The 25,070-nt window shown below is 38.2% G+C and overlaps 1 protein-coding gene across 1 annotated transcript; it reads right to left on the bottom strand.

The window, feature by feature from the left end:
• Window positions 1-4,682: 4,682 nt before the first annotated feature.
• Window positions 4,683-6,947, bottom strand: LOC148028186 (mRNA cap guanine-N(7) methyltransferase 1-like). The gene has a single exon (XM_087689937.1). It carries the CDS (start codon window positions 6,756-6,758, stop codon window positions 5,304-5,306), a length of 1,455 nt encoding a protein of 484 aa, XP_087546063.1. The 5' UTR covers window positions 6,759-6,947; the 3' UTR covers window positions 4,683-5,303.
• Between the last annotated feature and the right edge of the window lie 18,123 nt (window positions 6,948-25,070).

Genomic DNA, 25,070 nt, shown 5'->3' with positions numbered 1-25,070 from the left:
GCCAAAGAAAATTAGATCAAGACAAACCTCAATGAAGAGTTTCCATAGCTGCAAGCTTTCAAGCCGATTATTACTCCCCGGTTGCATAAGCTCATGCTCCCGAAACCTGAGCTCTGATACTAGTTTGAAGTGCGTGGATTGAAGATAGAATGGAGCTTCAATGGTGGATGCTATGCAGATGAGAGAGACAAAGAGATAATGACATAGTGTGTGGGTACAACAATGCACTTCTTTTGGTTTTTTTGATAGATATATAATACATAGAGTACAATGCTAGGCGAGTAGGTCTAGTGGTTAGGTACATTGCCCTTTATTCCCAACAAAAACCTTTGGATGGGGATGGAATGTAAAGAGTGAAAAGACAAGTAGATATTAGTTTTTTAATTTCAAAAAAAGTAAGAAAAATACCAACTACATTGGCAAGTGTAAGAGGCTTAGCTTTTTGATCATTCACTAATAAATCAAGTCTTTTTTATCTCAACTTTTTCCATAGCTTCCATGGCTGCCTTCTCTTTCTCTCGCTTCTTTTGTTGTCCTTCTCTCTCTTCTTTTAGTCTTGCTCTTTATTTTTTCTCTCTCTTATATAGTATTCTCTCTCCTCTTTTATCTCTTTTAGTTCACTTCTTAACATTTATGCTCCCTTTTTCTCTTAGTTTCTTCATCTTCTTTAAAATTTCTCCACAATTTTTAGTAACATGATTTTATTAAGAGTCATTTGTGCTTATGGTAGGTCCTTGTAATTATATTATCTTGTTTATGTATGGGTTGTATTAATATAAACATTGCTTAATATGCACGTAGAAAGGGATAGAAAGAAACCAAGGAGCTCTTAGTTGTAGTGTTGTGGCTCAAGCCACAATTTTGCAACTAGTAGCTTTCTAGTTTTCTTTGCCAACAAGTATTGTGTCTAATAGAGGTGTAGTAGTATGCTTATACATGTGTTTAAAATTGCATGAAAGTTGTAATCAAGATTGTGTTTAAAATAGTTACACATTTTCTATGTGCAAAATAAATGCAAATTTAGATGTGAGCTATCATTTGACATGCAAATATGTATGTCTATAGATTGACTTGCATTGTTTTCTTAGTTTATAAAATGCATCTATTTACTTGTAAAGCAATCTATTTTCTTATAGTTAACAACATTACTCTACATTGCTTGGTTTCCATGGGCTTGAAACTTATTAACCCTACCATTTTGAGTGGATGTGAAACTCTAGTATATCCTAAAGCAAACCTCAATCTCATGGTCTTCAAGGGAATCCAAGTACTATGTCACTAAGGAAAGAATGGCCTATAGATACATCTTTGTGAGCTTTGTGGTAACTTTATTGTTTTTTCAAAACCTTAACACAACAATTGATGAAAATCTTTAGCAATCTTGGTTGGATATACCAAATTAAGCTAGCATATATTTACTATTTCTGAAGTCATATAACTAAGTTATCCATTTTTACATATATCCATGATAGTCACTGCTATGAATTGTTTGATAGATTACATATACAATATCTTGATTTTTTGCTTGAGTGCAACTAGCCTTTACTATAACACATGAAGGTATACTGATGAAATATAAGACCAAAATACTTGGGGGTTCATTTTCAAATATCAAGCCCCACCATCAAACCACCTATTTGCTTGATAAACATCTTAAGATCTAACAAAAGCACTTTATCCATTTATTAAAAAGATAGAAGATGCAAATATGTTAGTCATAATACATGCATGAGTTGAAATTCCCATTGTCCAAGTTTTTTGACTCTAGAAAGGAGACAAAACACATATTTTACATATGATCAATGTTGTGTGTGCCTTGGAAGAGCATATGTAAGGCTCGTGCTCTTAGAAGGGAATGTCATGGGTTAGGATCCCCTCACAAAGATGCATGTGTAGTATGTTGAGTGAGAGGAGTCCCCTCCACATTAATACATTTTTCTATCTATCCTTGTAAAACTCAAATAACAAGACAAGATATACCTCCACGAAGGAGGATTTCTCTAATGAGGATATATGCTAAGAGCTGGGCTTTGCATCTATACATGGAAGACATTAAAAAGTACACATGTAACTTCATAGCAATCTTAAAATAAATAAAAAGGATTTCCAATAAGCATATGCTAGATATACGCTAAGTATATGCTAGGTATAGGCTAAATATACTCTAGGCTAAGGATAAGCAAATGCTAGGCATAGGCTATAAGCCTATGCTATGTTAAGAATATGTTATGTACACCAAGCATATGCCAAAAGCTAAGGGTATATTACTCACATGCTAAGCCTTAGTATAGCATATGCTTAGCCTAGCATACACCAAGTAGCTCTGTATAAATTTCAACCTGCATAGCTTGTAATCTTGTGAGAGCACCCCCCCCCCCCCAAATGTGCAAGTTGTGACACTTTACACATGGTTGGCAGTATGAGGTGCCAGATGTCAATCAATTTTGATAAACCTGCCCAAAAAAAACCAATATACTTTATAATAAATACTCATTATTGCACATTAGTTGATCTAGCTTGATTAATTGTCTTATAACTTCCATCCAACATGTTACCAAATCAAAACGGGTCTTACCTTTTGGCTTGTCGTGCTTTTATACTATGTTAACCATTATATTGCCGTTCAATTTTACATAGCCATTGCCGCTCATATGTGATTCATTGTTGCCTATTGCATCTTATGTATTTCAATTCATTATTATGTAACCATCATTGTTCATAGAATATTGACATTATGATACAAATGTTTCTAATTGTGGTTTACATGTTGATGGTACATCAGACCTAAACTAAAAAAAGAAACACAAATGGCCTCCATAGGAATTGAACTCGACACAAATGTTTCTAGTTGTGGCTTATATGTTCATGGTACATAAGACCTGAACTAGAAAAGAAATATAGATGGCATATTCCTCAAGAATTGAACCTACAACTCCCAAGACAAAAGGATCAAATACATTTTCCAACCTATAAACTATATGCTATATATTTTCTCACCATAAAAATATATTCTTTGATATGTAATGTTATCACCATTTGGTAACGAGATGTTGGAGCCACGTGTAAAGTGGCACAACTTCTTCATTGCGAGACCTGCTCTGGCTAAACCATAAGCCATAGAGCTTAAAATTTATTCGGAGGCACACCAAGCGTTGGCTAAGGGTATGCCCAATAGAGATTAGTGTTTGCTAGTTGTTGCCTAGCGTATACTATGTATGCTATGCTAAGCCTTAGTGAAGCATATACTTAGCCACATATGCTATGCTAATCCTTGGTGTAGTTAGCGGTCTTATGCATAGCGTACCCCCCCCCTCTCTCTCTCTCTCTCTCTCTCTCTCTCTCTCTCTCTCTCTCTGTGTCTTTTTTCTATATTCTTTCTCTCCCCCTTGCTCTCTTCTCTCCTCATTCTCTCTTCTATCTCCTCTCTTCCTCTCTGTCCTCTCTCTCTCTTCTATCTCCTCTGTATCTTTTCCCTTTTCTCCTTAGTCTCTCTCCTCTTTCTCTCTCTTTCTTCCTCTCTCATCTCTCTCTATCCTCCCTCCTCTCTTCTTCTCCCTTTTCACCCTTCTCTGTACTCTTTGTCTCTCTTTATCCCCCCTTCCCCCCTCTCTCTGTATACTCTTATCTCTCTATACCCTCTCTTTATTTCTTCTCTTCTTTTGTCTTCTCTCTCTTCTTTCTTCTATCTCCTCTCCCTCTTCTCTCTCTACCATTTCTCTCTCTTCCTCAATCAATCTCTCTCTCTCTCTCTCTCTCTCTCTCTCTCTCTCTCTCTCTCTCTCTCTCATTCAAAAAAAAACACACCAAATATTTCAATAGAGCAAGCAAGAAAGAGGGTACTTACATTTCAACAAAGCAAGAAACTAGATAAAAGTTGGAATTCCAAAGAAAAAAAGAGAAGTTAGTCCACTTGTCTCATTAAAATGGCATCAAAGAATGAGTAGTGAAGGGAAGGTTTTGGGTCTCGATAAATTCTTCTAGTGTTGATATGTATGATAGACTTTTAAAAAAATGGACAAAACATGTGTCAAATTTGTTTGAAAATTATGTTTGAAAATCGTCAGTGTTTTTTGAAATTTGTTGATATAGTCATTAAAATTTTCCCTAGTTACACAAATGCATTTTTCCACATGTGCACTGATAGCATAAATTTTTTTTCCTAATGTTTTGGAATTGTGCATCCGTATATACTTCATTCCTTGTAGTGCTTCTAGCGATCATTCCTATGTTGGGACTTGAATAACATTTGGTATTCCAAGGACATAGTACACCTCTCAGCATGGTGTCCCTAACACAATTTTTATCTAACAAGATTTCATATGTATTATTGAGTCTTATAACTTCTATTATCTATTTCTACCAAGGATCCATACCATGTAGATACATATTTTATGAACTTTTCATTATTGGTGAAAGTTCTTACCTCTACAACTTACAGTAGTTCTGAAAGAAAAGTGTATGACAAGATCTTGGGAAAAAGCCCAACCATTAATATCCAACACTTCTTCTTTAACCATTATGTTTCAATTGAAAGATGTGTGACCTTTTGACTTTGAATGATGGAGGTGTGGGTATATGTTTATAACTTCTCAACGATTTTTGAAAAATCTATGTGAAACTGATCATATATTTACAATACAATAATGCCATGTTTTGAAGCTATTAAAATTTCTCATGAATGATATTCTTCATTATCAATAATACTGGGCAATATATTTTGCTATTATAGATGTTTCATGCCGTTGTGAGAATGTACTACAACTACCATGTTGTTCAATATATGTGTATACATCACTTATCTTCTTGACTTGATACATTAGGTTGTTATGAATAATAACATTCTCTCTTTTCGTCACACATTTGGTATGAGTTGGATAGAGATGGCGTAATTCAACCTTGATGATAATTGAGACAACTTATTCAGTATTGCATACATATAGTGTGAGTTCCTCTTCTGTGTCGTAAGTGTGCCATTTCAAAGAAATGAAGTCCGAGTGAGCAAGCACAATATGCCTTTACACGACATTTCATACCAAGTAATTGGCGCGTGAATTAGGGTTTGAATGGGAGCATTTCCTCTAATGTTCTAGGGAGTACGTTGCACGACTCAGATATGGGAGGAAATTGTGTCCTTGGAAGGTGGTAATGGCGTTACTTGATAAGGTGGTACTGCTGTTACTTGATGGTTGAGAGAGAGAGAGGTGTGAGTGAGCTTGGTGAGGTGGTAACGGTGTTACATGGACGATGGAACTTGTATATCTCAGAGTTGGATAATCTATCAAAGAGAGAGAGAGAGAGAGAGATCACTCGCAAGCAAGGCCTTTACAAGGCGGCAAGAAAGAGCTCTTGCTCATGGCAAAGCGCAGGCGGCAATCGAAGCTAGCGTCTAGTTTACGGAAGACAAATGTTCGGTACAGGGAGACGCATTCCCATTGGCTGGGCGAGATGGTCGACGTGGACGCCGCAAGACACGTGGCGCTCGCGTGCTGCTCCATGAGGTCGTGGAAGTTCACGCTCGACAGCAGCTCCAGGCCGAATTGCTGGGCGAGCGCGGTGAGCTGGCCAATCGGGACGAGCCACTCAGGGCAGTGGTCCACGGCGTCCTCCAGGTAGAACTCGTACTGGATGCCGTAGGCCTCCACGTGGCTGGCCGCTTCCGCAGCCTCCACGTGTCCTGCTTCCGCCCCATTCCTATCCGCTGCCAGCATCAGCGCTCTGCTGCAGTTGGCCGCGTCGAACTTGACCCGGTAGACCTCGTTGCCGAACTCTGCGCCGGACGGCGGCGCCGTGTCATCTAGTCCGGCCGACGTGGCCGCAGCCACCTTGTCGCCACTAGTCGCCCCGCAGCCGGCTGCCACGTGGCCAGCCGTGGCGCCCGCCAGCCTGCGCAGGATCACGTCCGCGTCCGGGATGGTGCCGATGAAGTAGCCGCCGGGCTTCAGGAGGGCGGCCACGTTGGACAGTGCCAGCGTGGCGCGGTCCACGCTGGACCATGCGTAGTGCAGGGCGAACTGGCAGCTGCAGACGTGGAAAGAGGACAGCAGCCCACCTCTCCGCAGGTCCTCTCGGAGCAGGCCGCTGTATGCATCTGCGCACATGAACCTAGCAGAAAAAGTACCGCGCATGAAGCCATTAATACTCTTTTTCTGCGTTTGCTTCTGCTTCTCCCCCGCTAGCTCTTTCTTCAATATCTTCATCATCTTCTTCCTTCTCTCCTTCACTCGATATTGCATTCCCCTGAACTTCTCTCTCGCCACTTCCACCAATCCCTCCACCACATCCACCCCGACATATGCTCTCACCCTCGCCCTCGCCCACCTCGCCAAATCTCCCCCTTTCCCACACGCCAGGTCCAGCACCGCATCCCCTTCTCTCGTATAGGACCTTATCAGCACCCCCTTTATGCAGCTGTGTAGCTTCTTCAGCTCCACAATAGGGCTCTTCTCTCGATCCTCTTTCCTCCTATTGCATCTCGCCCTATAGTGATCTGCAATGAGATGATGAGCATGAACATTGATTTGATGGGCGTCATCATTGAGGGGAGGTGCATGACCATTGAGATGGTAGGCGTGACCATTCCGGTGGGCGTGATCATTGAGATGATGAGCATGATGGTTGAGATGATAAGCATGACCATTTAGGTAGAGCTCGGATGGCCTCGTGGGCTCAATGTGAGCACTATTGAAGAGCTTGCCAATGGGACTTGAGAATGTAGATTGAAATGAAGGAAATTCAACCAGGGCACAAACTTCAGTCATTGTTGTGAGATATTACAGGCCTATCACTCAAGCACATGTATGGTACTTAATGCTTCCCGAGGAGATGGACTTGACTCCTTGAGCTAGTCAATTAGATAACCTTTGTAGGTACCTTACCATCACCCACTTAAGTTATCAACAACTAGCAAGGCACTTCCTTTCATATGCATAGTTACAATAATGACCTCAAGACTTTAGAATATATAGGAAGGGAGGGATGAAAAGGGGACACACACACGCATGAGAGAGAGAGAGAGAGAGAGAGAGAGAGAGAGAGAGAGAGAGAGAGAGATTGCTTGTTCCATCATTGTCAACTATGCAAGCCAAACCGTTAGCATTACCTTTCCGGGATTGGAAAAGCTTTTCCCTTGCCCCACTAAAAATCACGAGGTTGTGAAACTATGCTTCTCATGTGTACTTCATTCAATGTTTCAAGAAATTTTAAATCACTAGTGCTCACCTTACCATGTTACAAAGGCACAACATCATTGCTACAAAATTGGTCCATGCAAGCATCATTAACTAGACTAACACACAATTTTCTACCTTAGAATTCTATGCACTTATTAGCCCATCATGACTCATGGGGCTCCCATAAGGTGTAAGAGATTCCTCTCACATCATATGGAAATTCAAATTTCAAAACCAATCAAGGGTCTCTCCTTAGTAGTGTTATTAATCTCCTTTCAAAGAGCAATAATTATTAAGACTATCATAAAGGCATCTTTTTTCATGATATTATTTTAGTATGCAAAGCTTATGATAGTAAGTTTAGGGCCCAATGAAGTTTAAAAAATGCTAGTTAGATCAATTAGAAAAAGATATGCATTCTGTCTTCCACGACCCTCTATAAGATTGATATATAGTGGACACATATGCAGAGATGAATAAAACTCTCACTACATAGACTATTGTCCATGGTTTGTAAATGATTTAAATCAACAAGCCTCAAATCAACCAACTTTGCTTATTGGTCAAAATACTATAAAGAAAGAATGAGAGTTAGTGGTTTCCTTAGCATAGATAGTAGTATTAATAGAGAATAAAATGATTCTCACCAAAACTTCAACTTTATCAAATTTAGTAAAAAATTGTTGCATGTGCTTAGAATTGTATGATCCAATGATTCAATGATTCATACTTCAAATTGGGAAATGATTGTATAGGTTTATCCCTATCCTCCACATGCACATTGTTATACACCTCTAGTTACCAACTTGTCAATTAAGGCTACACTTTCCTTGGTGTGTGTAAGCAACAACAATGTTTTTTCTCTTACAAAGCAAAGGTGATTGTGAGCAATTCATACATATCGGCAAGTCTAGCATGTAGTCTTGGAGGTAGCAAGGTCATTTCCAAAAGTGTCACACCATTAGAGAGATCCCTACCCTTGTTTTGTATTAAGTCATTTTCTCTTCACTTTATGCTTCTTTATTTTATTTACTAACATTGACTACTTTGATGTGACTTTTCATTTTCAGTTTCTTTGAAGTTTCCAATAAAGCTACTTTTTACTCATGGTTTTGCCAAAAGAAAAGGGATAATAACCAACTTTTGAGTTGTTTAGGTTTCTTTGTGGTTAAATGGATTCTCTAGTTGCCCCCTTCAATGATGATCACAATATTAATCTTATTCATACTACAAGTGTTTTTAACCATATATTCACCAAAAGAACAATCTACTTTAGAGTTACTATAGATTGAGAAGACAAGAGATAATTTTGATTGACGATGTTAAGAAATGCAATTTGAAAATGTTATGAAAGCTAGTAACCTCCAATTTTGACTCTTGGTTATTTGGAAAAGACCCTTGTCTTGTGTATTCTAACATTGATTGAAATACTCCTATCAATGCACACAACAAGAATGTGATACTTGAGGAAAGTAGCTTTCAAGATTAGGGATAATTTATTTGCATACAATGTACCTTGATAACATGGTCTTATGTCAAAGAACCTAGGCTCTTAAAGTTAATTTCTTGTCTGTAGTATAAATTAAGGTTCCATCTTTAAGTTCATAAAAGCCCATTGCTACCCTTTTAAACCACTAGATATTACACTAGCCTTCCCTACTCCAAGATCATACTACCCAACTCCTATGGTTAGGATATTTATTCCAAGTGTACTATATCATGCATATCTTCAGCATATGTTTTTACACTAATGTAAGAGAAGGAAAAACTTTAAAGACTTTTAATGATTTTCTCGAAACGAATGTCTTACTTAAGTATTCCAAGAAAGGCAAGCTAAAAAATATTCAAGGAAACTAGTGTGTGATGTGCCAAGAGATATTGACATGGTACTACTACCTTTTCGTTATTATTATTTTTTCTCATCTACACGCATTACTATTGTCCATAATAATAATTTATTTTGTAAGCCTTCATACACCATACATTGAGATGATTTTTATAACTTCCTTTATGGCTTGAGATACATCCTCTCAATGGCTTTCTACAAACTTTTATTCACCATAGATGAACAATAAAACATGGATCCATTTTAATAATGAGCTAATTCATGAAAATCTATTAGATTTTGCATTTACTTTGATGGCATAACTTGAAAATGGGCAACAATGCGCTCATCACCTAGCTAGCTTCTTTTATACCCAAGATTGCTAGATATGGAGTATGGACTCAATTCCTTTTTGTATTACCTACCCTCTTATATATGTTACCTAGACATTTGATTATAATATTATTCTATAAAACATTCCCTTAAGACCAAAACATGCCTAGTCCCCAAAGCCCAAAGCCCATGTGCATTGTCATACACACATGGTTTCCCCCCATAATGGTCCATGGCTTGATTTTGGTTTGTTTGTTGGTGCAATACTTGTATACATAGGCTATGATAAAGCTAGATTTGCTATCGAGTTGTCCTTGTCTACTAGATGGTTAGCTTGTGAGGGATGCAAGGCTGTGGGTTCATACTTGATGGATGATGAAGGAATTTGGTTAGGAGTTGTGGGTTGTGGGACCTTTTCTTTTAAAGTGTGTTCTCTGAGAGAGAATGATACTTATCTGTCTATATATTGTGTCTAATTTTGAAGTTGTGTGGCTTTTTTTATATAGCTAGTAATGTTTTGGGATCTAAATATGGACATAATTATTGTTCATAAAAGGAAATCATGATGGTGAATGTAGAATTTTATACCACCCTACAATGCATCCAATGATACTCCTTGGACATTGATCCCAAAATTCATCACATAAGTGAGGCTCCCAAGTAAATGAGTAGGTGTCTAGATATTATTGATCAATGCACATCAACCTAGTCTTTTATATTTGCATGTGCGGGTGCTTCTTTGTTCAAGATGCTTCTATGTTGAGTGCATGAATGATGCCAGGAGGCATATTCCACGGTGGATTCCGTGAGGTTTTACGGTGGATTCCGTAAACTTAGATGACCGGGGCTCATACGCAAAGAGGATTCTTTGTGCGAGAAGTTGATGGCGACGCCTGTCCTTTTCGGGTGTTTCATTAATTTAGTGTGTACATGGGTGATTCCATAGCGGGTGATTCCGCAAAATGCATATTAAATTAATAAACGTTTATGAGTTTAGAGTGCGCACTCGTAATAAATTAAGGTTAGGATTTATTTCTAACCAGTTGATTTATTTATGTAGCTGAAGACTGCTAGGTATTCACTTTTGTTGGTTTAATTGTGTTATTTTACTAACGATTGTGAATGCTTCAGTTGATGTGTAGAGATAGCAGCAGTGGCGGAGGAAAGCATTGGAGTCTAGCGGGTTTTCGACCTTTGGACTATATTTTGATAGATGCCACGCCTATATTTTGTTATGTCTATAGAGACATTGATTATTTATTATTATTTTGTATGCGCCTATGCGCCTGGATATGTTATTTCTATTTGGACATTGAGATTGGGCGTGCCAGACTCTATGGGCACCGTCCATTAGCTTTATTTTCTTATTTTTGGTAGAAAGCAAACTCAAAAGCTAAAAGCTTGTCATATTTTTGTAATTGGGCTATTTTTGAGCATGAAGATTGGAAATATACATTAAATACATGCTTTGTGAAGCGCTCACACAAGGCATGGGGGAGATTGAACCCAATTTGTCTCTTGCTTCATGTCGTGCTTGCTTTTACATGGGTTTTTGTGCTAAAAAGTAGAGTACTTTGTTCTTGGGGACCTTCTGGGATTCACCACGTGAGCTATCTGCGACCGATCTGCGCACCAGTGGTATCAGAGCGGAGCAGAGATCAAGGGCTTCCAATCGCTACCAATCTCGGGCGAAGGCGGAGCTCCAGGAACAAACGGCCTCTACAGTCAATCTCGTCGCGAACCGTCGATACAGGCAGACTTCTGGCGATCAAGAACCCCTATTTCCACTGTCAGATCGCGAAGGACCAGGCTCTGCAAGCAGAGGACCACTCCTTCATCTCCATGAACAAGTCGTGGATAAAACAGTAAGAAGCCATATCTTTTGCTTCAAAAAGCTTAGTCTTGAGGTTTAAAGGCTTAAGAAATTGGAGAAGACCCACAAAATTTGTCAACGAGGTATTTGAATATGTCCGCGAAATCCGCGACGGCATAAAACGGCTGCCACGTCCTCATATCCTGCGCCGTTTTTTCTTCAATTAACCCCCCCCCCCCTTCATAGCTTAAACTATTAAGCTTAAATCCTTAAGCTCTCATCAAGTTGTACAAGACACACAGATCTGACAAGTTCGTAAACTCCGGGTCTTGCACTCCTGAAGTCAAGTTCCGTAAGTCGACGGTAATCAAGTACTGCAAGTTCTGCAAGTCGGCCTAAGTCCAGCAAGTCCACAACTCTGCAAGTCTGTTAAGTCTACAACTCTGCAAGTCAGACTAAATCAGAACTGACTAGTGCTTAAAACTCATAGAAGACTTGTTCGTATGCAAAAACTCTGAACTGGAAAGTTGTTCGCAGCAAGCTGTTCTACCTATCTACAAGTTCGTTGAAGTACTTTCAGCAAATGGAGACAGAAATATTGCAGAATTTCTGAAAATTGAAGAAGAAAATACCCAAAAATACATAGCCTTGTAACCCCAAATTTGAGCTACGCTCATCCCGCTAACTGATTTTGAGTGAGAAAGGTTTGTTGAGTTTTACAGGATGACTACCCCACATATGGATGACCCTATGGCTGAAGACGATCTACCCGAGCCTACCATGGAACAAAAGCTGGATCTTATCATGCTGCAATTGGAAGAAGAGCGAAGAGCTAGGAAAGCCTTGCAAGCGCAATTGACAAAGCTACAAGGAGCATCCACTAATAAAGAAGAACCTCAAGCTGAAGATCTGATTCGCCGTACCATCGACGCCACTCTTGAAGCACAAACCATTCGCAAGGAATCCAAGATAAGTAAACGAAGTTTCAAGTTTCGCACTTTCAATGGCATAAGAGAAGGAAAGACTGTTTTATCATTCATTAGCCAGTTTGATGACTATTTCCATGAGGAAACTTATCCCGAGAAAGATAAAATCAAGTGTGTTACTAATCATCTGATAGACAGAGCATCACTTTGGTGGACTGTAGTCTGCAAGAGTATAGAATGTCCTGCTACATGGGAAGATTTCAAGAAGAAGTTCATGCAAAATTTCCTTCCACCGCAATTTCATGAGAAGGCTATCAAGCAATGGGATTTACTTCAACAACGCGATCGTGAGCCTATTCCACAGTATACAGAGCGTTTTTGGAATGCACTCCTACAGCTACGCATGCTTGAAGACGTACCAGAGACGACACATAAGCGGAAGTACATGTCTGGACTTCTTGGACATTACTACGCTGAAGTGAATATGTTCAAGCCTGCTACCCTTGAAGACGCCATCTCCTTAGCTCACGACACTGAAGATAAGTTACGTGGAAGAGATCGACGACCGCAGCCATTCCAAGCAAACGGTAATTATGGTTCTAAACAATTCAATTCCAATTTCAGAAGATTTAATCCAGGTCGTTTCTCATCACCATCTTTCCGCAAGAATTGGCCTAAACCACCTGCATTACCATCAACTGTCAATCCAAATCCTAAGCCTATTCCACAAGAAAATCCAAATATACCCAGACTTCCAGCCATTGCAAATAATGTGACCAAAGCCAAGCCCATCGTATGCTACAAGTGTCACCAGCCAGGGCATCTCGCAGCAAATTGTCATTCAAAGAAGCCATCAGCACATATCAACTACCTTGGAGCTATGGACGAAGACGAGCATGAGGATATGCCGGATTTCACTGAAGAAGAAGATGATCCTACTACTACTTCCGATACTTTACCAGGTATGCCTACTTCACATTCATTGTTGACTATGAAATGTATGGTGCATGGAAAAGAAAGAACTATATTGCATGATGACGGTAGTAGCATGACTTTATTTCAGCAAAATTGGTAAAGGATATGATTGCTAAAGCCCAACAATCATATACCAAACAAGCCAACAAGAAAAGACAAGCCATGAATTTCAAAGTTGATGATTATGTTTGGCTTAGAATAGAAAAGCGTAGACTGCAAAGTGTAGATAGACATCCAGTTGTCAAATTAGCTCCTAGATTCTACGGACCATTTAGAATCATTCATAAGATTAATGACAATGCATTCAAGCTAGAACTGCCATCCCATTGGAAAATTCATAATACATTTCATATTAGTTTATTGAGACCATTTAGAGGACAATTACCTATCCACCCTGTCTATGAAAACCCACCTTTACTAGAAGAAGAGACTGAAATACTTGAACCAGAAGCCATTATAGACACTGACTACATGACCACTAGAACTGGCCGAAGGTATTCTAGATATCTAGTGAAATTTAAGAACCATCCTGTAGAGGAAGCACAATGGATGCACGCTAGAGACTTAAATGCTTTCCCCACTCTGTTAGCTCCACATTGAGCTAATAGCAATTGAGGTCAATTGCTATCCCACCCCGGGGGTATGATGCCAGGAGGCATATTCCACGGTGGATTCCGTGAGGTTTTACGGTGGATTCCGTAAACTTAGATGACCGGGGCTCATACGCAAAGAGGATTCTTTGTGCGAGAAGTTGATGGGGACGCATGTCCTTTTCGGGCGTTTCATTAATTTAGTGTGTACATGGGTGATTCCATAGCGGGTGATTCCGCAAAATGCATATTAAATTAATAAACGTTTATGAGTTTAGAGTGCGCACTCGTAATAAATTAAGGTTAGGATTTATTTCTAACCAGTTGATTTATTTATGTAGCTGAAGACTGCTAGGTATTCACTTTTGTTGGTTTAATTGTGTTATTTTACTAACGATTGTGAATGCTTCAGTTGATGTGTAGAGATAGCAGCAGTGGCGGAGAAAAGCATTGGAGTCTAGCGGGTTTTCGACCTTTGGACTATATTTTGATAGGCGCCACGCCTATATTTTGTTATGTCTATAGAGACATTGATTATTTATTATTATTTTGTATGCGCCTATGCGCATGGATATGTTATTTCTATTTGGACATTGAGATTGGGCGTGCCAGACTCTATGGGCACCGTCCATTAGCTTTATTTTCTTATTTTTGGTAGAAAGCAAACTCAAAAGCTAAAAGCTTGTCATATTTTTGTAATTGGGCTATTTTTGAGCATGAAGATTGGAAATATATATTAAATACATGCTTTGTGAAGCGCTCACACAAGGCATGGGGGAGATTGAACCCAATTTGTCTCTTGCTTCATGTCGTGCTTGCTTTTACATGGGTTTTTGTGCTAAAAAGTAGAGTACTTTGTTCTTGGGGACCTTCTGGGATTCACCACGTGAGCTATCTGCGACCGATCTGCGCACCAATGAAGGTGCCTCTTTATTGTTTAGAATTTTACGAGGTAAAAAACTCAATGATAAAATGGAAAGGATGCATAACTACAAGACATCCAAGTCTTATTTTATTGAGTATCCCTAGTTCTTTGACTCTCACATGAACCTTGTAAGCATTTAGTAAGGCAAAGTAATATGGACTTCTACATTGTTATGATTTTGTAATGCATGATATCAATCATGGATCTTGGAATTTATCTTGTTATCAATGGCATGTTGTCCTTTGTTTCTATGCCTAAGGCACTTTACAATACTCAACTTTTTGTAAGCTCCTAGAACTGAGACTTTTGGTTTGGGGATGAAATGCAATTGGTTGCCATATATGCTACTCTCCCTATGTTGACTTTTATTTGAAGAAATAATCATAATGTTTAAAATTTTAAAACATTTACTTGAAAATATGGAAAAAGATCTAATATAGAGTTCACATTTTTCTTGCTTCACATCAATCTTGTAGGATACATAGAGAAAAACGAAACAACCAACATGGAGCTTGAGTGGCCAATTAAGGATGAGGATGCATAGTGATTTGAGGATGAAACCATGTCAGAAAAAGACTCATTGGAAATGGTAGGAGGAGATCTTGAGGACAATGAGCAAATTCTAACTATTTCAACTAAGTCCGCAGTAGCTCATGCTTGGCTCCCTACCGGACAATAGATCTTGAGGACAATGAGCAAATTCTAACTATTTCAACTAAGTCCGCAGTAGCTCATGCTTGGCTCCCTACCGGACAATGAGGAAGAGATAATGATGTCTAGGTAGATCCCATGAGGAGAGCTTGAGCACAATGAGGAAAGTATAACTATTTTAATTGAGCTTATAATACATGCATAATTGGGCCCCTAAAAGACAAAGAGGAAGAGATCATTGTGTATAGGTAAATCCCATGTTGCATTACATTTCTTATTAAATGAAGAGTATTACCTTTTGTTTAACATATGGCACTGTATTTGATGTAAGAGAGGATGAAGTAGTTGGCTATTTTGTGAAAGTATTCAACAATGAAATCATCATTACAGATTTAGATGAAAATCTTGAAAGGGAATATATGTCATATAGAAGGAAGAACCCTGCCCCAAATATGAGACTTTGGCCCTTGCCTCTACAAGCACAATCATCAGTAGCTCAATTACATCCTCTTTACATGCCTTATTTCAAAATAACCTGGAAACTTTAAATCAGGTGCTTGTGAAAGGAACAATAGTGGGGCCCTTGTATGAGAAAGGAAACAAGATGGACTACCCAAAAGACACACTCCTAATAAAGCCATCCTTAACATAGTAAGCATTAAATTTACATGTGCTTTTATTAACTTGGTGAAAGAGCATCATCTGTTAATGCTCTAGGATGGCTTCATTAAGAGAAAAAATAGGGATGACTTGACTATTTTTTGAATCATTTGGGATTATTTTCTAAACAAGCACTACACCAACCACTTCAAGGAAGATCATATTGTTCTATTCATTAATCATTTTAGCTATGATGAGATATCAAACTTACCTCAATCATTGTACTAAATCAAGTTCTTGAAAGGAATATATCAAGCTTGCATGAGGATAAATGTGTTCTTTTTAAGAATAAGTTTATTTAAATATTATTTCAAAAAAGAAAAGACTTTCATATGGATTTAACTACATACAAAGTCGCATGTTACTTAATTGCACTCGTAGCACATTAGATATGAGAGATGTGGTCTCTTGGAGTTTGTATAATTTGTAAAAGGAAAATTGTACTATTTGTGGGACATTTACGAGCTATGCTACTTGTAGAAAATTTATACTATTTCATGGAATTTTATTATATTGATTTACAACCCAAAGTTTTGAATGTTCAACTTGTTGTTTTGTAATAATGTAGTCTATTCTCTTCTTACAAGTAAGTTATCTTTTGTTAAGCCTTTTTTCTTCCTAATCTACATTTGAAGAATAGCTAAAGATAGAACCCTCTCTCTCTCCCAGCAAGTAGTCTAGGTGAGGTCTAGATGCTCAATGTTACCACATAAGACACTTTGATGAAATGGTAATGACCTTCAATGTGCTTCATGTGTGCATGAAATACTAGTTCCTCACCAACTATATGTTGCTAATGTTGTCACATTAAATCGTAACTCTCATTACCTATATGCATCCCCAAATCATAAAGTAGGTTTCACATCCAAGTTACCTTACATGTTGCCATATCAACATCCTTGTACTCTACCTCTCTACTCGATAATGCAACAATGGGATGTTTCTAGTTACTCCAAGTCATCACAGTTCCACTCCCAAATAAAGACATATAGCCATTGTTGATCTTCCTATTAAACATACTGACCCAATTTGCATCAATATAACTAAATAACTGCACCACCGAGCTAGCGTAATAAAAGATACCATAATTTAGCATGGTCTTAAGGTACGACAAAGTATGTCTCATACTTATCAAATGAGGCTTGTGAGGCACTTGCATAAATTGACTCTCCATGCCAATTGTGTAGCTACAATCTAGACTCATGATAGTAGCGAAGATCAAACCTCCCACCATCTTCCTATATATTATGGGATTCTCCAATACCTTAGCCACATTAACACTTAGCTTCACATTTTGCTCTTAGCCACATTAACACTTAGCTTCACATTATGATACCATCCTTCATTAATATATCAAAGATATATTATCTTTGTGATAGCCATATTTCCTTATATGTTCTTATCACCTGATCTAGACTCCTCATCCATACTATGATCTGAGCCATTAGACTCATCACGTATATGTGAATAACATGTAGATTTATCTTATATACCAAGTGGCTCAACCACTTTTTATTTTCACATTTGTTGATGTACATTTTCCACTCAATGTTTGTAACTATGGAACTACATTTTTTACAACCACCTTTTCTTTTACATCATTTGCAACAACTTGTTTTTCAATGCTAGTATGTGAATTGCTCATCTCATCAAATACAGTATCTTTGCTCGCTTGTATCTTATATCACTCGATTATAACACATGCAATCCTTTTACTCAAGGGAATAGCCCCAACACATACACATTTTTCAGCTTTTGGATCCAACTTATTTCTTAGCTCATAAAGAACATGTATATATGCAATGCATCCAAATACTTTAACATGTGACAAATTTGGTTTCTTACTAGTAAACTTCTCCTGTGGTATCACATCATACACTGTAGTAGTGAGAGTCTTGTTTGTAATATACACAATTTGAGGGAGCTTCAGCCTAATAATAATGAGGCATGTTCTTTTTAGCCACAATCAAGGATTGTACAATTTCTACAATGTATGTATTCTTTCTTTAGCAACATTATTCTGTTACAGAGTGCACCTACATGTAAATTGCCTATGAATTTCACGCTATTTTGAAAAATTATTAAATCTATTGGAGGTACTCTTCCCTCCATCGGACCTCAATCACATAATCTACACACTTATTCGTTTCTCAATCAGATTTTTAAAATTAGAATATACAACATTAAGTAAATATATGCTTATATGCTTATCATGAGAAAATACAGGCCTTATTTGTTTTTCAACTTCTACACATTTACATGGCTAACACATTTATGTCAAGTGTCAATATTAGCTACAACTCCCACACCTTGTGCAAATGTAACAACTTCAACTCAAGTACATATATCCAATGTAAACATCCTTTCCACACACTTATCTTTTGCAACTAGTTTACACTTATTCTGAAGTCTTCTATAGAGTAGCCATTTTGATTGAAAATTAATTGGTATCCTTGCTCAACCATTTTTCCAATAGAAACCAAGTTCTTTGTGATATTAGACACTTGTAGTACATCAATTAAACACTTAATTATTTCATCCTACATAAACAATGGGACACTCCCAACATGGGCAATATGATGTGTTATACTATCGCATGTTTCCATAAAACCAATCATTTCAAGATTTTCCATTTCTCTAAACCATTCTCCATGAGACATCATATGGTTAGAGGCACCTGAATCCACATATCGTACATTATCAATCATTACTATTGATATGAAATGTACCCAACCCTAATTTAACTTAGCAAGAATAGTTTGGTAGTCATCTAGGGACCAATCCTAGTCACCATCATTTGTGCTAACTTTGAGCATGCAGACTTAGATGACTGGATATTCCCTAGGTCTATCTCACATGTGAAGCATCTAGCCTCATTCCATGAGAATTTACCTATAGATTCCTAAAGATACAACTACAATATCTAGCAACAATCTAGCATCTAGCTTAAAATGAACCCATTTCACGAATTGTCCAAGATTGAGGTAGATGAGCACTACACTTAGTTCAATATGGGAGTGAGAAATGAGGGGGAGTTGAGTGTGAATCCCTCTGCTATAAGGCATAGTCTCATATTGGCCCCCTAAAATAATGCTTAAATGATTCTAGGATTGACTCAAAAGAAGTTTACACTTGTCAATCTTTATTCTAAACTTGGGAAAAGACACATGACTAATTGGATCCACCTGACTATATGATGATTTTGTTAGGAAATCATCCACCTATTTCCCATCATTTCGATGCATATTTTAGTGTTTTAAACATGCATGCTACCATGTTGTGATGAGATATAAAAATATATTGATTAATTAGTGCTAACATAAGGGTTATTAGCACGCTCTTACGATATGGATACTAAGCAATTCATTTAAAAATAAAGCTCTTTTTTATTTTTATTCTCATATATACAATCGCTTCACAAGTGAACTAGCTCAAAACTAGGTTACCACCCTTGCCCTATTCATCTTGGGCCTTCCAATACTTGTATAGGTGTCAAACTCTATTTTAGATATGTGACCGAGATTACAACTCAAACGAAAGCCTCGCTAATTCTCTTGCACCATAAGGGTGGATCTTCCTATATGGAAGACCAAACATACCTAAGTGGTGGTTGACCACATTAGGTAGTATATAAATACTCTGGGTGAAGAGTAATTGAGATGCCCCTATGGACAACATCACGCTGTTACGCGAGCGGTGATCGAGAGCAAGCCTCTCTCACAACCCGATAACGAGACGTTAAGAAGTGTCGGTTGGGGTAATTGACTTTGTCGAATGCACAACACAACTTGAAAATTTTAAATATTCGATAATACACCACAAGCCACATATAAAAACAAAACAAAACACAATGCCTCTTATAACTCAAAAATCAAAAACCCGTATGCGGGTAGAGCATCACACAACCACACAATAAAAATACCAAAAATTCGATAACAAACCAAGTGAGATATATTTTCATACCTTAACAACCTTGAGCCGATGCTCGGCGCTTTGACACCCAAAACCTCCAACTTCTAAATTGGCATGACAAGAGCTCACTCTAGCATGCGACCCTCACTCTCCTCTCTCACATAATACAATTGTAAGCAAGGGGGAAGGCCCTTAACTCTCCATTCTCATCTCCTTATATAGTTTTCTATCCACACTCACATACATTAGGCTTTTTGCTTTCAGCTTTTGGCTTTTGTTTTTCTACTGCTTTTCACTATTTTCGTTTTTTCTACTTTATGCATGTTTGCAAATTGTTTGGATCATAACTTCGTCATTTGAACTCCGAATATAGTTGTTTGGGTACTCAAAAAAATTGGAACATATATGGTCGACAAGCTTGCGCGGACAGAATTACGAAAATCTGTCAAAATCAGGCAAAAAATACTGATTTTCGTAAATTGCATTATTTTTTCTCCATCTTTTATCTTGGACGACTTATTCCCTTCCTTGGCCTATTGTTCTTGTGATTGCATACACTTTCAGCACAAAATTCCTCTTTTTATTCAAGAAATACTCGCTGACGATGTAAAACGTACAATCTTTTCCTTTGATCCTTGAGTCCTCAAAATAAGCATTCTCTGGATATGAACCTGTTTTTTATGCAATGTGCCCCAGCATGAATATGATTTTTTAAAATGAACTCTGTGCCCAATCATTCACGATTTGGAAAATTATGCAATGTTGGATCCATGATATGCAACCAATCAATCGATGCTACACACAAAAATAATGTATGCATTGAAGAAATTGTGCCTAGTCTATCTACTTGTGCTATTACGTCATGCAAGATGCAAACAAAATTTCTTGATTAATTTAAAATTTCTTATCCTCACCTCTCAACTCTCATAAAAAAGATATAATATACTCCGCTTCACCCATCCGAAATCTCACAATCACTCTAAAAAATGATGGTCCTCAAGATGTTGACCAGATAAGAAAAACCCATCTCACAATAGGTGGCGTCCTTCACGACCTTCTAACTCACCCAACCTCCTTACACACTCAACCAGAGGTTTCTAACTTTGTGATGAGCATCCCAAATATCGTGCGTGCAAGAAATGTGCATGCTCAATGACAGGTGCTCTCTCATGTGCGCGTGTATCTAAGATTTACTGCATATAGTTGCAACGGACCTCATGTCGTGCTAGTGCTCAATGATAGTGCAAGAGTGCATAATCTCAACCCATGGCATGGAAGCATTTGATAAGAACAGGAGACGACCCTCGATTGCAGTGCATCAACAAATGCAATGTGAAATGCTCGTGAACCCATTATCCCCGTGATGTGTAAGAGTCTTGACAAGAATACATACCTAGCTCCTCAATGTTCAGTAGCTAATAGCAAACACAAGCTTCATCATGCTCAAAAAATACCAAGCTCAACCAAGGCTATCAAGTTTCACACTCAACAAATCAAACAAAATGACAAAAGTAAATCCTAGGCTAAACAAACACAAGAAATCCAATTACGAAATAACAAAACAAACTGTCACACAAATAACTAAGCTAGTAAAAATCAAACCTAACTACAGTTTGACTAGGGCTTTTTAGTTTTCAGGAAAACACTTGACAATGCCTCCTTTCCACTTGTTGAAGCCACAATCATAATTAATATAATTATTTTCATACCTTAAAGCAATCAAAATCAATTTAATTTTTGTACCAATCATTCCTTTCCAAACAAATTTTCAGTAAATCAAAATCAATGAATATAACTTTTCTATGGTTTCTCAATCAAACGAAGTTCATTTTTGTGTATTTGTATGTATTCCAATTTATGTACATGTGAATGCATCTTATTTCTTATTTTTGTAATGAGTGGGATATATGGGAATTATGGGGAAAATACCAGTCACATGATGGTATTTAAGGTGTAAGTGGGTTAGGTTAGTCATCATGCATTAATCAAGACACTTTCTCTTCAGCTTCACAACTTACATGGCTTCCTTTCTCTTTTTTTTTTCTCTTTCTATCTTTCTCTCTCTTTTTCTAGTCTTTCTCTCAAATTGTCACTCTCTTTCTCTCTCTTCTACACTCCTCTCTCTTAGGTCTTGTTAGGTCCACTTCATTACAATTGGTATCATAGCGCTAGTCTTTGATCCTTCTTCTCTCTCTCTCTCTCCTTCCTTTATATTTAGTTCTTTTCAGTATCAGGAATCCTAGGTACTCAAGTACACAGTTACATAGGGAGGACCCTAGGTAGGCTAATAGCTTTCTTGAAGAACATGGTAGCCTTCCTTGGAGTTTTAACTAGAGCTTTGATCGAATTTGGAGGCAAGCAGACAAAGATGGCAACTCATTTTTACTCTATAGCTCAATTTTAGAGATGTTTTACCCAAGGAGGACTCTTAAACTTGGAGGATGACTTAACTGTGACTACTTTACCCCAAAGGTGAGTTTTTCTCTTCTTCCTCACAATTTCTTGAGGTAGCCATGGAACCTCTAGCCCAAGAACTCCCAAGATCTTCCTCCTCTCTCTTCTCGGGCTTGAGTGCCATCTCCTCCTATTCCAGTCACATAGTTTTTGACATATTTTGCACTAAGTCATCTGGTCCCTGTCCTCCTACTCTAGCACTTGGCACTAACTTCCAACTTCACCCCCCAATTCTTGGCACTCATTTGAGCAAGGTTGAACCCTCTTGATTGAGATATTTGATCTTGGCACTCTCCTAAAACTGTGGAATGGACACATCAATGGCAACCATGGCACCTTCCTTACAGCTTAAGCACTCTTAAAGAATCTTCAATTTCTTGTCGCAAGAGCCATTGGCAGTAGCTCAAGTCTCTTCCCCTTGAATATTTCATGGGATTGAAGGCCTTCTTCCATCCACGGGCTGAATTAGAGAAGAAGAATGAGTTCTTGTTTCAGGAAACCTACCACTACTTTTTCAAGCATGTCTAAGGTATGTCTCATAGTTCTTGGCCTCTATCTTCATCCATTTGTTGAGATCCATCCTCTTGTTTGAGAGAGATTAGAGAATCAACCCTCTCTTGGCATTGATTGAATCAAGGGAATGTATTGGCCTTCTTCTTCATCTACTCAATCACTTATGAATGCATTCATATTATTGGTTCAGTTAATCCCTCTCTTTGGTTGAGCTTCATACTCCTAACCATAACCATCTCATTGGTTGTGATTTTGAAAGTTAACCAAAGAAAAATTATAAAAGGTGTAAGTTAAGTAATCAATGAGCCATTGAATTGCTGAGGTAACACCCTTTCCCATCCAATTTTTCTATTATATCCTACATCTTATCAAATATGAAAGTCTATTTTGAAAATATGAATTTCATGCTGGTTGATTAGCTTAGAATGCTCCTGTTGTGTCTCTTCAGATTGATGTAATCAAGGCTGATGCCAGGCGAGATGGAAAGATAATAGTGGGGTGACCCCCCTTGCCATTAAAACAACCTTGAAGGGGTGCACAACTTGGATTGAGGTGGAACTTTCAACACCCATTGAATCTCAAAGCCCAATAACTTGTTTGCAGATTTAAGTATCCATCTCTACCCCAAAGACCATTGGAAGAACATTGAAAATGTATATGGAATGTATGTCACACATGTACTAGCAGTCATCGAATAAAATGTATGCTACTTGGGACTCTTGTTGAGTTTTCCAAATCATTGGAGGTAGTCACAGGCTATGTATGGATATTATGGTATGTTTTAGAGGCTATATATATACTATAGTTGGTTGTTTAAGGCTTTTGCATCATAAAAATGTCAAACAATGTTGATTTGGATCAAGATAGACTGTGAGACAAGGTGCAACCATTCCAGGACTACTTCAAAAACCCTAAAAAGGGATTTTGAGAAATGAGCTAAAAATTCATAGCTCATTTTGAAGAGGGCCTTTTCTCCTTTGAACAAATTTAGAAAGCTCCCCAATCGGAGCTCCCATTGGAGAGTTACAACCACTTTTGTGTGTAGTGGTCCTATGGAATAGGATGCAACCCCCTTTTGTATAGCCACAGAATGTTGTTCACAATAGTTTTTTTTTTAATTGTGATATTTTTTTTTGCATATTCTCGTAGAGGGAACTCTCCCCTCCAATTTGAATAAAAATTTTCCTCAATTGGAGCTCCTTATAGCTAAAGGTATCTTAGATTTTGTGCTAGAGGGTTTGTTTGGACAACACTCAACATGGCAGGACAAAGAGGCAAGGCAAAGGACTAGGAGGACTTTCAATGTGAAATCAAGGATTCTTGGGCATTTATGAATGACCATAGATCTACCCAAGAGGATCATGAGGAGTTACATGAAGAAATGTTCCCTGAATCAGACTGTTACTCTATGTTTAATCACACATTGTGCCAACATGAGAATCATCATGCTTTGAGACATAGAGAGATGATGACCCTGATGGCTAGAATGATGGAGCAAATGACCACTCTCATTTTGATATTGGTAGCCCACTTTATGTAAGCAAAGGAGCATCGGTGCAATCTTGAGGCCGATTGGCCCCTCCCTTGCAAACTGTGCATGGCTTGTAAGGCATCATTGAGATGCACGATATTCCCTTTAGCACCAATGAGATGGGTTAGCCCTCAACAAGGCATGATGAGCCTATCCTTCCATCACCCATTGCTATCCATCCAACCCTTCCACGGGATAGCCAGCCACTAGAAATGGTAGTTACTGCCCAAAATCATGGACAACCCACTCCGCAAGGTACTTATAAACATGGCATGCATGGTATTCATGGGCAACAGCCACATGGTACTTTTGGGCAGTAAGGCCCTAATGTTCAATTTGGGAAACATGGGATGTATGGACAACATGCCCCCCATGGTAATCATGGTAGCAAGGCCCTTATGGACAATTTGGCCACCATGGCCCTCATGGACAACATATGCATGGGCAGCATGGACCACATGGAATGTATGGGCAGTAAGGCACAAATGACCTGTGTAACAAAATAATTTTTACCAAGTTTAATGGACAATCCCCATCCTCAAAATGACTTGGAAGAGTGAACCTCTAAGCTAGAGACTTATTTTCACATCTATCCATGCATCGATGTGAGGCAAAGATCCTTTTCACCTCTCTTCATTTATAGGGCTTTGCCCATATGTGGTGGCATTACATACAAAGGGAAAATCATCAATTCTATTATTGGGATGAATTTAAGATGCATATGGTACATGTATTTGTGTCCTCGGTAGAAAAGGAATAGTAAGAAGATGGTACCAACTTGATTAGTGTAATC

This window comes from Lygodium microphyllum, chromosome 12 (genome assembly GCF_053477565.2).
Source record: "Lygodium microphyllum isolate KBCC chromosome 12, Lygodium_microphyllum_v1.1.10, whole genome shotgun sequence".
Classification (NCBI taxonomy): Eukaryota; Viridiplantae; Streptophyta; class Polypodiopsida; order Schizaeales; family Lygodiaceae; genus Lygodium; species Lygodium microphyllum.
The sequence above is the reverse complement of the archived record's forward strand: the minus strand, read 5'-3'. Positions and strand labels throughout refer to the sequence as shown.